This window comes from Protopterus annectens, chromosome 8.part1 (genome assembly GCF_019279795.1).
Source record: "Protopterus annectens isolate FY-2018-M chromosome 8.part1, PAN1.0, whole genome shotgun sequence".
Classification (NCBI taxonomy): Eukaryota; Metazoa; Chordata; order Ceratodontiformes; family Protopteridae; genus Protopterus; species Protopterus annectens.
In genome coordinates, this window is record NC_056742.1 from 295,946,376 (window position 1) to 295,961,195 (window position 14,820).

Here is a 14,820-nt window from a genome sequence, read left to right on the forward strand (position 1 = left end):
TTTATGGGTAAATTTCAGTAACTGGCTAGTAAGTGCACTGCCTGGATGCCAGGAAAAAAGAAATACAGAAGATCTAGAAAGAAATCAGCTACAAAAAGTGAGAAAGAAACACTGACTTGGGAAAGTTCTTCAGCTGCTTAGCAAAAAAGCAATGCAACCTTCAGACATGACATCTAATAACCTACAGGAAGATACAAGACAAATGCATACAAACCTGGTTAAAATGAACAAAACCTTGATGGAGTGTATCAACATAAACAACAAAAGGCTGGAAAAAATGGAAGAAGCTTTAAACAGATATTCAGATGAGGTGATAAAGCTGCAAAAATAAGAGATCGAAATGAAGAAAAGGCTGGCTGAATATAAGACTGCTCAGGAAGAGATGTTTCAAAAAATAAGAGAATTAGAGGACAGAGCACATAGGGAAAACCTGGAGATTTTCAGCTATAACAGAGAAGCTGGAAGGAGCAGACTGCATTATTTTTATGAAAGCACAAATAAGTAACTTGACTGGTATTCCACAGCAGGAGTTGTTAGTTGAAAGGGCACATTGTTTATATGCTCCAAAGCCAGCTATAAGAATGCAACCTAGATCTTTAATAGTAAAGATGCAATCTTACCAGCAGAAGGAGTTGATTGATTCTGACAAAACTGTGGCAGAAGGACAAAATACTAAAAGTGGGAGATAGCATAGTGTTTGCGGAGAATGACTACTCATTGTACACCAGGCAAAAGAGAAGCAAAGTCATTCCACTATTCAGAGAATGTCAAGATGCAGTTGTGAGATTCAAACTGCTGTATCCAGCTGTCTTTAAAGTATTCTTCCCTTCAGGGACAAAATCATTTTTTGACGAAGTGCATGCTAAAGATGAAATACAAAAGTCTGTCCAACAAAAAAACAGAATGAGATTCTGCTTCTTATTCTTCTGGAAGACCACAGAGAGGCTGTACCTGTGAAACCTTTTCCAGTATTTCAATGGAAAATGTTGGAGAGAAGGAAGGGAGCATGACAGTTGGCTAGAAGAATCGACAGTACGTTGGAAATGAAGCAGGGACGGGAGTTGAGAGATGGAGAAGAGCACTAATAAAACTAGTAACTTAATGTGAGATTCCAATGAAATATGACAGAACAGGAAATTCTGGAAATATTGGACTTCTCCAAAATGTATTGGATTTGTGGGGGTATATGCCCTACTTCATGTCATTAATGTTCGGAAAAATGCTTTGGGGAAGGGAAGACGTGGAGAAAGCTAATTGTTAGTAAAGAAAACTCTTTTCTTAATAGTACTGTATTTTGTGATGCATAGTTTTCTTTGCATGCTCTTTTTATGTGTAATGGGGATTGTAAACAGGTGGTGGTGTTTTTTCTTTTTCTCCCCTCTTTTCTCTTTCTTCTTGTACAGTTTTGAGAAATATAGGAAATGCAATGATTTTAAAAAGAGCCTGGTTAAAAAGGCATGACAAAGTTAAAATTATTGTGCTTTTTTTCATTCTTGCATGGGGAAATGTCTGGCTTAAGGACCCTAGATTGATTAGATTTAAGGGAGAGCAGAACAAGTAAATGAAGAACAATACTGAATATTATGAGGCTTTTTTCTAGCAAATGCATGCATACTAAGTAGCAATTATACAGCTGGACTTCATGTCTCCATGAAAACAATCTGATAAACAGAAAATGGAGACAGTCTGATGAAGGGGATTGGCTGAGGGAAAAGAAAAAAAGAAAAAAGAAACTGGCTAGGACATAATGTTCTCTGAAAATAATCAGGGGTTTTCCCAGCTGTGAGAGCTTTAAAAATAATACAAAACCAATTACATGAAGTCAAGTTTTCTCAGTTTTTTTAATGTACTCAGGATACTAATATAAACAGGTGCTTTTGTTTTTTTTTTTCTTTTTCTCCCTTCTTCTCTCTCTTTCTTTGTTGATTTTTAAGAAATGTAGGCACTGCAATGAAGAAAAAAGAAGAGGAGGGAAGAGAAAGGGGTAGAGAGGAATGTTCTGGTTAAGACAGTGTGACAAAAGAAAAATCAGTGTGGTTTTTCCCATGCTTGCATAGAGAAACGACTGGGTTATGGCCCTAAGTGTTATCCCAGTAACAAGTTTATTACAAAGCTAATGAAAAAGAGTATTGAATATTCTAAGGCTTTTTTCTGGTAAATAAGGTTCCCTTAGCAGTTTGTGTCTGGTATGCATGTCACTAAAAGACAATCTGATAAAGAGAAATGACTTGGAGAAAGTGTTTACTGAAAGCATTCAAGTGTTTTTTCATCTAGGAGAGCTATAAAAATAGACAAATGAAATAGCACTTACTAACAGCACAGGCTGTACTGTGCATCTTAGCATGACTGACCTTTCTTTTTGGTTAACTTGAGCCCATCTGTGTGGCTATCAACTTAGAACTTTTGTTCTTATTAGGAAGCAAACACTTCAACATTTGTCAATACACATAGTTTTGTGTGTTGTTATTAATTTAATAGGTTTGGGGGGGTGGTTGTTCTGTTTGAAGGCTTTAAAAAAAAACAAAAAGTTATGTAAGATGTGGCATAGGCGCAAATGAACATGACAAGAAACAACTGTATAAAAGGCCAACCTGCCGAACAGTATATGCATGTAAAATAAAAGTTGGAATAGACTATATAAGAAAATGATGCCTCTGTAATGTCTTTCAATCTGAATGGTCTTAGAGATAAATATAAAAAAGAGAGAGTAGTGAATTGTATTAAAAAATGTACAGTGCAAATAACTATGCTACAGGAGACAAACGTGAATTTGATAATGAAAGGTTTTCAGGATGCTTATTCAGTGGAATATCTGAGGCAAAGGAAAAGAGGAGTACTTATATTAATTGCAAGAGGGGCTCCAATAGTGACAGAAGAGGAAAAAAAGATAATAATGGAAGATGCATAGTATTAAGGGGCTACTGGCTAGGGAGGAGGATTACACTAGCATGCATTTACATTCCACCTAAAACTGCTACGATGGAGCTTAAGAAAATTCTAGGAGAAATAATCATCTTTCAGCAAGGATTACTACTTCTAGGTGGAGACTGGAATTTGGTTTGTAACAGTGAAGATGTGTATGGGGGGGCCGAGAAGGGAAAATATACCAAAAGAGGGTTGATTTTTGAAGAAATTTATGAAAATGTTTGGCATGGAAGATGTGAATTCAGTACTAGGAGCTCAGAGTGCATTTATGTATTGTTCACCGAGATACAAAAACTGAGCTAGGCTAGATAGATTTTATATCTTACATGAACATGTATATTTAATTGAAGGGCTTGAAATGCATCCAATAACTTTTTCAGATCATGTGCCAATAACAACTAAAATAAAAACTCAAGGTAATTAAATAAAAATGAGACCGTGGCGCTTTTCCACCTATCGGTTGAAGAGAGAGGAATTTATGGAATGGGTTTTGAAATTAATCCAGGAGCTATTAGAAAATACAGATTTTTCTTCTGAAAATAGAGCTAGGGAGTGGGATAAAATTCAAGTGGAGTTTAAAAAACTAGAGTGAAAATAAAGAAAAGGGAGATGTGATTAAGAAGTAACAAGAACTATTTAGGACTGACAAATGTTAAAGTGTTGCAAAATAGGGGGAATTTGGGGAATCTCTCAGAACAAGAAAAGGAGCAACTGCAGAATGCTAAACAGAAAATAAGGGATTACTTCAATAATATGCACAAGTTTAGAAAGACTGCTGTTAAGCAATTGTTTTTTGATAATAATTCTAGAACATAAAAACTTTTAGCACGACAACTCAGGCAACAGAAAGTAGAAAGGGCTGTCACCAAGCTTAAGGAGCCTATAACAAGGAAGATAAGAGATCCTGTACAAGTATTAGAAATATTTCAGAAATTTTATGAAAGTTTATATAAAGCAGAGAAATATGGAAATCAAGAAAAGGTACAAATGGAAAGGTTTATAAAAGAATTACATATGCCAAGGTTAGAGGTAGATAAGGCTCAATTATTAACAGGACATGAAGAGATGAGATAAAAATGGCTATGTATAATCAATCTGCAGGAAAGTCCCCAGAAATGGATGGTATTCCTGTGGAAGTTTGGAAGCCAGGAGGGGAAAAACTGATAAAGATCTTAAAAGTTTTGTTTAACAGTATTTTAAGAGGCGGAGAAGTACCAGTGTCCTGGAAGAAGGTGGTGGTAACAGTAATACTTAAAGAGGGTAAAGATCCTTTGGATCCAGCTTCATATAGGCCCATTTCAATACTAAACCATGATTATAAAGTGTTTATGTCTATAATGGCTAAAAAATGGCAAAAGTGATAACTAAATTGATAGATATGGATCAGTGTGGTTTTGTGGAGGGGAGGCAAACATTTGACAATATTAACAGAACATTGATGATCCAAAGGGAAGCAGAATGTAAGAAAATACCACTTTTATTGGTGGATGTTGATGCACAGAAAGCATTTGACAGAGTAGACTGGGACTTCATGAGCAGGGCAATGGAAGCATTTGCTTGCCCTGATACAATTATAAGGTTGATTAGGTGTATGTATGACGGATCAGAGGCAGAAATTAAAGTAGATGGTTTCCTCTCTGATACCTTCTGCTTGAGTAGAGGAATGAGGCAGGGTTGTCAGCTTTCCCCTTTGTTTGCATTACATTTAGAACCATTGGCAAGGAAAATAAGGTGCTCAAAAATGCAAGGATATAATTAGTATATTAGTAAGGAAAAGTTGGCTCTATTCGCAGATGATATTCTATACATGACAAGACCAGAAAGGGGCATTACAGTGTTGTGGAACATTTTAAGACAGTTTCAAATCCTCTCAGGATACAAAATTAATGAAGCAAAAATAAAGGCAATAGTGGTAAATTATGTACCCACAAACAAATTAGTAATCAATATCTATACTTATGGGGACATGATAAAATGAAATATTTAGGGGTACAGATTAGAAATGATTCTGTTGTGGCAGCTAAGGATATGTGGGAAGAGACATAACAGAAGATGATACAAAAATTGAGAAACTGGAAGCTTTGTTATATGGATATGGATACCAAGATACAAGCAATTAAATGTTTTTAGTCCCTTTAGTCTTATACGGGTCAGGCATATTTTTATCAACCAGAGGAAAAGCTGTTGATAGCAATTAAAAAAGACTTTAAGGACCTTTTCTTGGAGGGGAAGACAGCAAAGGTCAAGTAGGATAGGCTGATTCTTCCAATGGAACAAGGCGGACTAGGATTACCCAATTTGTAAGGGCACTTTAGAGTAACACAGTTAAAGCTCTTATACATGGCACACGCAGAAAATTATAATTAAAAGTAGAAAGGGATGATGATGATACAGGGAGGAAGATCAATAAATAGGTAAGATTGGCATTCTGGATTCAGACTCTTAAGAACAACAAAAATCATACAGAGTATTATATTCATAAAATAGCAGGGAATATTCTAAGAACTAAACCAGAATGAGAATGGAGAAAAGAAATTCTGCTGACAGGGATGACAGTGGTTAGGGATACAGATAATAGGCAAGAGGGGGCTAGAATTTATTGGAGAAAACTGGCAAAGAAACCAAGGTATTGAGAAAGATAAAGGTAATAGAATGGGAAGAGGCCAAGAATTTACTTGGACTGCAGGTTACAGATTACCTTCCCTATCGAGCATTAATAGAGTATAGGCAAAGAGAAAAAATAGGGAGGTCCTAAATGAAAGGCCAGCACTGGCAGAGTTCTTAATAGAATCTAAAACAGAAGCTGCTAGTAAAAAAGGAATAATTAGTAAACCATATAAAATATTGTATGGTAATTATAAGCATCAATCAGAGGAGCTTAGAAAGGATTGGGAAGAGAGACTATGCAATTCACAAAGAGACAATAGGGGGATATATGCATATCTCCCAAATATGTAACAAAGTCTAAATATTTAGGATCTTTACCTGGAAGTATTTACAAAGGTATTTTTTATACCCCAAGTAGACTCCAAAGAATGTTTCCTCAGATGGATAGCAAATGGAGGTACGACAGGCAAGAAAGACATCACTGAGAACATATTTTTTGGGAGTGTAATGAGCTGGCAGACTTCAGGGAATCCCTGCAGACTGCTCTGTCTGAAATGCTGGGTGAGCGGATTGGATTGACTAGGGAGATGATTTTTTTGAGCTATGATACAGAATCGAAATTGCCTACACATAGTAAAGCCTTGCTGAGTTCTAATTATGGTGGCTGCCAAAAAAGCAATTACTAGAAAATGGAAATCAAAGTCTAGACCAACTTTACTAGAAGTAGTGAATATATTAACAGAGATAAAACAACTGGAACTGGGATCTTTAGAAAAGGGAGGAAGCGAACTACATAGGAAAAAATGGGAATTGTGGGAACAAAATATGCAGAGAAGGGATGAGGTTTAAGAGAAAGGATTTGAAGAGCCATATAATGCTTAACTGACAATGACTGGATAGCCTATAACTGATGTATAATGCTTGCAACTACAGTTGTTTCAATGGTATCTGTGATGTATAATGTTTGCAACTAAAGTAGTGTCGTTTTTTGTTTATTTTTCATTTATATAAATGTAAGATTGCTTATGTCATATGTGATACTTTAATAAAGATTTTTATTGGGGAAAAAAAAAAGAACCTGTTACTAGCAGTGTCGCACAGGTCTCAGTGCTGGGACCCGATCTTGTTTGGTATATACTTTTCTGAAATGAAGGCCAATGGTGGGGGCCTCTGGCTCACCAAGTTCACACACGGCTGTAAGCTAGGAGCAGATTTGTATCCCAAAGGCTGGCTCATCTGTGGAATAAACTTCCCATCTTCGTAAAACAAAGCCCACAACCTCTCTCTCTTTAAAAAGAATTTGGCTAAATGGATGGGGAACTGAAAATTCACTCCCAGGGTACTGACAATGTCCCTTATGGACATAGGCAGTCTGTAAAATGACTTAGGGCTCCAACACCTTAAGACCCACTACCTCAATACTATCCCATCCCATATCTGGGGAATTAAGACATAATATTGTCATATCCTGAGTATTATTGGCTAGGCTTGTAAAGGCTCTTGTGCCATTAGCCTAATAATCACCTATGAACCTTAAGTGTCTGCATCCAAAATCCTACTCTTTCCTTATTTTGTGATCCTCCTCCATTTCAACATCATTTCTTTCCACTTTGATTTGTAGTCTTCTGCTTGCATTATGAGTAAGAGCCTTAGCTGTGTAGCTCTAAAGAATTCCTTCAAATCTGATAATCCTAAACCACCTTGTTCTTTGGGATGAAACAACTTGCCCCACTTAATTCTTGCCCTCTTTCCCTTCCAAATAAACTCCATAAATTATTTTATTAATTATGGTCCACAGCTTCTCCTCTAGTTGATAAAAATATTCCTGTCCTGTATATAATATTAATGTGACTACAAACTTTTTCAGTGCTTGTATCTTACTATCCACAGTGTCAACAGCTTCAAATTTTTGAAATTTTGTAGTTTTTGCGTGGCCTCTTCCCAAATATCCTTAGCTATCATAATAGAATCCTGCTGGGATATACATTCTTGAGGACACCCAGCAAATAAGGGGTATTTAATCAAGGGCCAGATTTCCATTTTTCTCACTATGAGTATGCCTTATGGTCAGAGTAATTCTTGGACTCTTCAACACCTGAGACATCCTCAAAACTGTACCCAAGGAAGGCTCAAGTAAGTTCTCTTGCTGCTTCTAGGAGCAGAAAAGTTTAGTCTGATAACCCAAATTTTGGATGTAAACAATAAGCTCAGAAAACTCCACTGTCACAAGTATGAGTACTCAGATGACATGAACCAGGGTGAAGGATCCCCTGAGGTACTGTCAGTATTTCCACAATGACTGAAAACGCCCTCCATGGTTCCTAGATCTTCTAAAGGAAGCCTTACAGAACAAGGATCAAAGCATGCCCCACAGCTTCACTGATCTAAAGGACCATGTTTCCAAACATAGGGAAGGTTTTCCTCTTGTTAACAAGACTGGGACTTTGTTTCACTGGCACAAGTATCAATTAAGCCAATCCCATCTGCTCTTTCAAAATGAATTCGCCCATGCAGTCATGACATGACATGATGGGGGGCATAAGAATATGTCCTTGGAATGCTGGGTCTTTAACTGCTGCTGACAGTATCCCTCGGAAGACCCATCATGTCAATGACACTTCTGCATTAATGAAATGCTTGAACAGCAGCCATCTTTATCAGCTTTTTTCATACTGTCATCCCAAGTGTACTGGATCCTCAGATCCCCCATATGGCCCCCTCACACTATATTTGATAAGTCTGTGCTAAGGTTCTGGAGCAGTATGAAAGGTGCCCTAAATTGAGGACCCTGTTTCTCCACCACGAGATCTCATTTTTGTTACTGAGAAAGAGGAAGATTGTGACTTCCAGGCATTGAGAGAGTTTACATCATCTTTTTTTTTGAGGTGCCACTGTAGTTTACTCATACAGAGCTTTGTTACAGGCAGCATCAGAATGCAGGATGCTATACAGGCTAGCAATTTGCAAGAGCTCCTATGCTGTGACAGAATACTTCTCTAATACTGTCTGGAGGAAGTGGGAAGGAAAGAGGACCTTCTCTTCAGGCATAGAAGTCTCCCATTACTTTGTGTCCAGCAAGGCCCCTAGGAACACTACTTTTCTCACTGGGAGTCAGACAGGACTTTTGAGTTTGGTGGAGAGACCCAGGTGCTTGAAATATGCCAGCATGAACCTCAAGGCCTTCTGGCTCTCTTTTACTGAATCTTCCTGAATCAAGCAGTCATCCAGATAAAGCTAGATGTGTATATCCTTGGCTCTGCAAAAATCCATTACTGCAGCTAGACATTTTGTAAAGACCCAGGGTGCAACAGACAAGTCAAACAGCAAGCAGGTGTTACAGTAGTAGCCCCCCCCCCCCATTTCAATCGTAGAAACCTTCTCAGCACCTTTGCTATGGGGATGTAGATGTAGTTATCCTTTACACCTAAGAAGACCAGAAAAGCTTGAGGGATTAAACAGGCAGAAGGCTTTGCAGGGTAAGCATTTTGAACTAGTTTGAACTGGCAGTTAGGCAGAGGACTATGGCTCTGATTTATTAATGAGCTACTTTCTATGCAGAGTGCAGGGTTTGAATCTTTCCACCTTCATTTAAAAACAAGGGATGTAGCTCAGTGGTAAAGCGCATGCTTTGCATGTATGAGGTCTTGGGTTCAATCCATAGCATTTTAAGTGCAACCTTGACAATTGGATGGGTGACTGTACATTCACCCCAGAGGTAACACTTATGTCCCTCATGGACACGGGTAGTCGGTGCTGATCATAGAATCACTTTAATAATGACCATTTAACTATGGGCAATTAGTCTGATCTTGAAAGTTCAAAAGACTGAAAACTCAAAATACTGTATCTCAAAATACTGAAAACACGTACTATATTCCAGCAGAACTACATACATAAATAAATAAAAGATAAAACATTTACCGCTTTTCCAAGTGTAAGCAGAGGGGCAAACCCCCCTGTGCCCCCCACACCCCCTGATACTTAAATATATCAACTCCGAGATCACACTCCACAGAACAAAATGGCAAACATACCATTGTGTGTTTCATCCTGCCTGTAGTAATCTTAGTCATGTTCCCTTCTAACTTGCTATATTAAAACATAACTCATGTTAGTGTAGTGAAGTGCAATCTCAGAGTTGATATATTTAAGTAGCTGGGGATGTGTGGGGTGCAGCCTGCCACATGGGGGTGCAGGGGGTCTTGCCCCCCTGCTTATACTTGGAGAAAAGTAATATTGTTTGTCTTGTATTTGTTTCTGTATCTACTTCTGCTGGAATATATTAAGTGTAGGTATCCTGTGTGTTTTCAGTATTCTGAGATTCAATATTTTGAGTTTTCAGTCTTTTGAAGTTTCAAGATTTTGGTGTCAGTCTTTTGAAATTCAAGATTTTGGGCATTCAGACTTCTGAAGTGAATCCGATTGTGCACCCTCTACCTGTCATCCCTTAAGCACTGCACACTTAATTCACCTCTACCAAGAATAAAATAAGGCTAGCAGCTCAACTGTGCATATCCACTTACAGCAGTTGAAAGGCACCATTGGTGTTTTTATGTAGAGAAGGTTCAGGATTACAATAACCGGTGTGCACAGACAATCCAGTGAAATCTATAAAAATCTTTTCCATCCACCACTATCTTGTAAAAGACCGATGGCTGAGAGGAATGTCAAATTTTCCATGGTTCCAACCGAACAAAATTTTGTGTACTGAATGAACTTCATCATGGAAACTAGAGTGTCAAAGCTGGGTCCTGCTTCTGTAATTATTACAGTGATGGATTTATCCAACCATTTATATTTCATTTTTTCCTTGCACTTGATGCAACAATGAAGTAACTATAAACAAAGGTCAGAAGTCCCCTGTTGTCCCAAAGCTGAAGACCAAAAAACATGAGTAATTTTGGTAGTGTAAGCAACTTCTGATTTTGTCCTGGATCAATAGAATAATACATGAAGTCAGTCTAACTGCAGCATGAGCACTCGAAGGTAACGTCCGATTATATCCCGTCACTTCTGAGTGAGGCCTGGATCAGAGCAGTGCCAATGCACAGCATGGTATGTGATACTGGGTGTAATGCTTTCAATTACTTACTTAGATCCCATGCCTCACCTACAAGCCCCAAGCTCTTCTTCCTCTGCATTATACAACTGTTGTACAGACAAAAAGGAGAAAGAAAATCAGTGGATGGCATATGCTGCTAAGCTGGGCTTATGGGTATAAGCAGGTTGCCCCCTACTCTCAAAGTCAAAACTACTTTTGCTGTTTTTATATCACATAAATACTTGACCTAACAATCACATGAAAATAAGGCTAATATTTCACTGTAAAATTTACATAAGTGAAAATGGCATTTAGTGATGGATTTTAAGAGTCCTTCTGTTATCAGCTGTGACTTTCAGATACACTCATCAAATTAGGTTATAAGTTTTGCATATTTGTATAATGACCATCTCTCTGCAGTGGAAGAATGGGTGAATAAATCTACGGGGTTATTTCAACTTGTAACTTCTGTGTACAGCTCATCAACTTCTCTACGAGATTTATTTGCTACACACATACTTGTAGTTTCCAGTGAAGCTTGTCTTTCAAACATATGGTCAAAGTATACTACACCATGTTTCAGAAACTCAGTTTGCATATGCCTGCTTACTATCTTACTACAGTACGCAAAGTACATCTGGGTTGAACTGTTCCACCTCATGGTCTAAAAGTGGTACTTCACACAAAATAATGGGGTGTTTTAAATGTAAAACACATCTACAGATGTACTGTCCTAAAGGGGAGTATTAGTTAAACTAGTGCTGGCTATGACGTATAATATGCAGTTAACAATTACATGGTCAAGTCTTGGGAGCTCAACCTGAACATGCTGGAACTGTAGGTACTAATGGTTGGAATACCAGCCAATAGCAATACAGAAGCCCAACTTTCCCCACTATCAGATCCATGTTAGCACCTGTTCTTAGGTCAAGAGCAGTAGGCTGATTTTGTGATTCAAGGTTGTGGTCAACATGTTGTATATTTGGTATTCTGGCTTACGGCAGTGCATTTATCTCTTTCTGGTGGTCGAGTTTCCAAGCCTCAAACACTTAATAGTAAACCTAATGTACATCTCCTATTCTTTCTTAACCCTCAAAAAAAGTGATCTATCTTATTAACAGCCAATAATATATGCAGTACATGTGAGAATACACAATTCTAAAGGATCTGCCTCTGAAGCTGCAGCCATTAAAATCAACACTTGTTCACTGTGCACATGCAATAAATGCATTATGAAACATGCTTTCAAATAACTATTACCCCTCAAAATTAACTTTGTATTACAGTTTGTATAGTGTGTGCCATATTCCATTACTCTTTGTCCCTTTCCACTGTCATATTGCTGCAGTCCATTATCAAAGCAGTTACCATCTAGAATTGACAAATGTCGGTTCTAAGTATGAGCTCTATGATGAGTGTTACCAGATATCTTTAGAGGACACCTAAAACAGGAATCTATTGTGATCTAAGTAAAGAAATGTCAAGAGCTCCTAATATACTTATCCTTAAATCATGCGCCACATAACATGACAGTACCTGAAAATAGATCAACGGATACAGTCCTAGTCTTGCTACCAATAACAGAACATCTGTAGCTATTATTTCACAAGCCTGGCCTATTATACTCTACCACCTTTAATCCTTTAATTGTTTATTTCTGTCATTTTGCTTCAATTCTACTCTACATAACACAAAAAGATGAAAAAAAAAGCTTAAATGATGTAAAACATCTATAATTATTTCATTTCTATTTTCAACTTCATGAAGCTACTTAAGAATCAAAACGGAGCTAACAAAAGCTTCTCTGCAGAAGTGGCAAATACAATTTCTAGCGTAGTAATGTAATTTATGGAAATATTCTCTTAACAAGATCTCCTTGGGCTTAAAAAAAACATTAATGCATTACTTTGCCAATGTTAAGATCAAAGGTAAAGCAACAATTAAGTCTGAAAAAAAAGTTTAAGTCAGACTTCTACTAACGATATGCACATGGCAAGATATAAAAAATTAATAGATGCAAGCCTTGAAATGTCAAATGTAATGATCTCCAACACTGCTTACCTCCTTTGCTTTTTGTTTCAATCTAGCTTGCTCTGGGTCTTCTTGCCTTGAGCGACTCTTCATGGTTTACAAAAAAAAAAAAAAAAAAAAAAAAAGAAAAAGAAAAAACAGGTTAACAGCTGTTTTAAGGATCCCCTCATCTGTCGCAGTAAGTAAAAAATTGCAAGAAAAAAGAACAGTATATAAGGTGTCAAGGACAAGATGATGAAATTCAGAGAGGTGCAATTTCAAGCCTTCAGGCTTCACCCTACAAACTGCTAAATATTCAGTTGTAAGTAGAAGGTACTATGAGAAACTGTAGGACTTGAAGAACTCTGTAAAAGCAAATACTACCTTCTTCAGCGCTTTTAATATTTTAATACAATTAGTCATCTAAGATGTGTTGTACTAAACTAAAATTGGCCTTTAATGCAGTCATTATACCACTAATTATCATATATGAAATGGTCATTAATATAGAGTGAACAAAATATTTAAAAATAAAGATTATTGAGAACCTATTCTCTGTTTAAGCAAAACAAGTTAATTTGATATTGTGTGAAAATACCTTCCACATTTCCTTGGAAGGCGCGCTCTACTTTTTTTTTTAGTTAATAAATTCCACACTCAAAGAGGTGTGAGAACTATATTGTGCTAAGATGTGACTGACACAACTTCATTTTCTGGGTAGTATTAACACAAACAGGACTAATTCAAATGCAATTTTTGAATGCCAGAGCAGGATCTTCAGCTTCCATTTTAAATGACAGATTTCACTTTTTTACATGGATTTTTTTTCATATAAAATGTGCATACTACACCAGATTACATCAAGAATGGAAAATACCTTTACATGTTAATACTGTGACTACAGAGACATTGCTTTTAATCACACTGTGTATTAACAACATGAATTACCACATACATATGCAAAAATAAATTGCTGGCATAATACCTTGGGTGGAGGTGGGGATTTAGATGCTCTGCTTTCAATTATTCTACAGAAGTAGCAATTCAGATGTCAGAAAGTTAACTATAATTCAAAATGTTTTACAAGTAAATATAAAGCAGAACTCGGGTCTGATACAAAGTTGGTACTCTCATTCAAAACCCATACTGCCCCCTTATGGTCTAAAAGAACAAAATGTGTGCAGTAAGGCTTCCGAGTTACTGATGCAAAGAAACCTGCAATGTCATTTGGTACGATAAAAGAGTATTTATTAAAAGAAACAAATTTCAGGTCTACTCACATGCCTATTTCAGACATGGCTGTCACAATTATTGCTAAGAAAAAGAAGCCCAAACTAAAATGTTAATTTCTCACTGAAAGCCTGGCTAAAACGAATAAACATAAATACATATAACAAACACTTTTATAACTTTGCATTGAACACAGCTTTCTACAGCCCTGTGTGCCCAGGCTCCTATTGAAAAAGAATGCGATCAAACGGGAAGAATAATGACTTATTTAATTTTAAAAATTTATATAGTAAAAAATGGAAGCTACTAAAATCATTCAACTGTTTTCTGATACCTACTTCAAACTATTAAGGTTCACTGGGAAGACAGAGCTTATCACAGTAGGCAATACAAAAGTGAGGCATGAAAATAATCCTGGGTGGTTGCAAGTCCATCACACGAAACACATAGGCACATACCCATGGACAATATGGAGGTTCACAAACTCCCCATCACCACATCTTATGGATATGGAAAAAAAACAGAGATACCAGCAGAAACCCATATGGACATAAGAGGGCATGCAAACTCCTTTAAGAAGGTACACCATCTGGGACCCAAACCAAATAAAGTAGAGGCAACAATGCTCATTGCTACACCATTAGACTGTACACCATCTGGGATCCAAACCAAATAAAGCAGAGGCAGTACTGCTCACTGCTGCACCATTAGAATTACACCATCTGGGACCCAAACCAAATAATGCAGATGCAGCAATGCTCACTGCTGCACCATTAGAAGGCATACCATCTGGGACACAAACCAAATAAAGCAGAGGCTGCAATGCTCACTGCTGCATCATTAGAAGGTACACCATCTGGGACACAAACCAAACAAAAGTAGAGGGAGCAATGCTCACTGCTGCACCATTAGAAGGTACACTATCTGGGACCCAAACTAAATAAAGCAGAGGCTGCAATGCTCACTGCTGCACCATTAGAAGATACACCATCTGAGACACAAACCAA

At 37.3% G+C, this 14,820-nt stretch overlaps 1 protein-coding gene across 1 annotated transcript in view; it reads right to left on the reverse strand.

Moving 5' to 3' along the window:
• The window catches only part of LOC122810320 (transcription initiation factor TFIID subunit 4-like), a 1,173,503-nt gene that overhangs the window by 1,108,229 nt on the left and 50,454 nt on the right, over positions 1 to 14,820 (reverse strand). Inside the window, exon 3 of the mRNA XM_044081886.1 lies at positions 12,635 to 12,691. Within this exon, the coding sequence (XP_043937821.1) occupies positions 12,635 to 12,691 (57 nt within the window). The remainder of the gene's footprint in view (positions 1 to 12,634; positions 12,692 to 14,820) is intronic.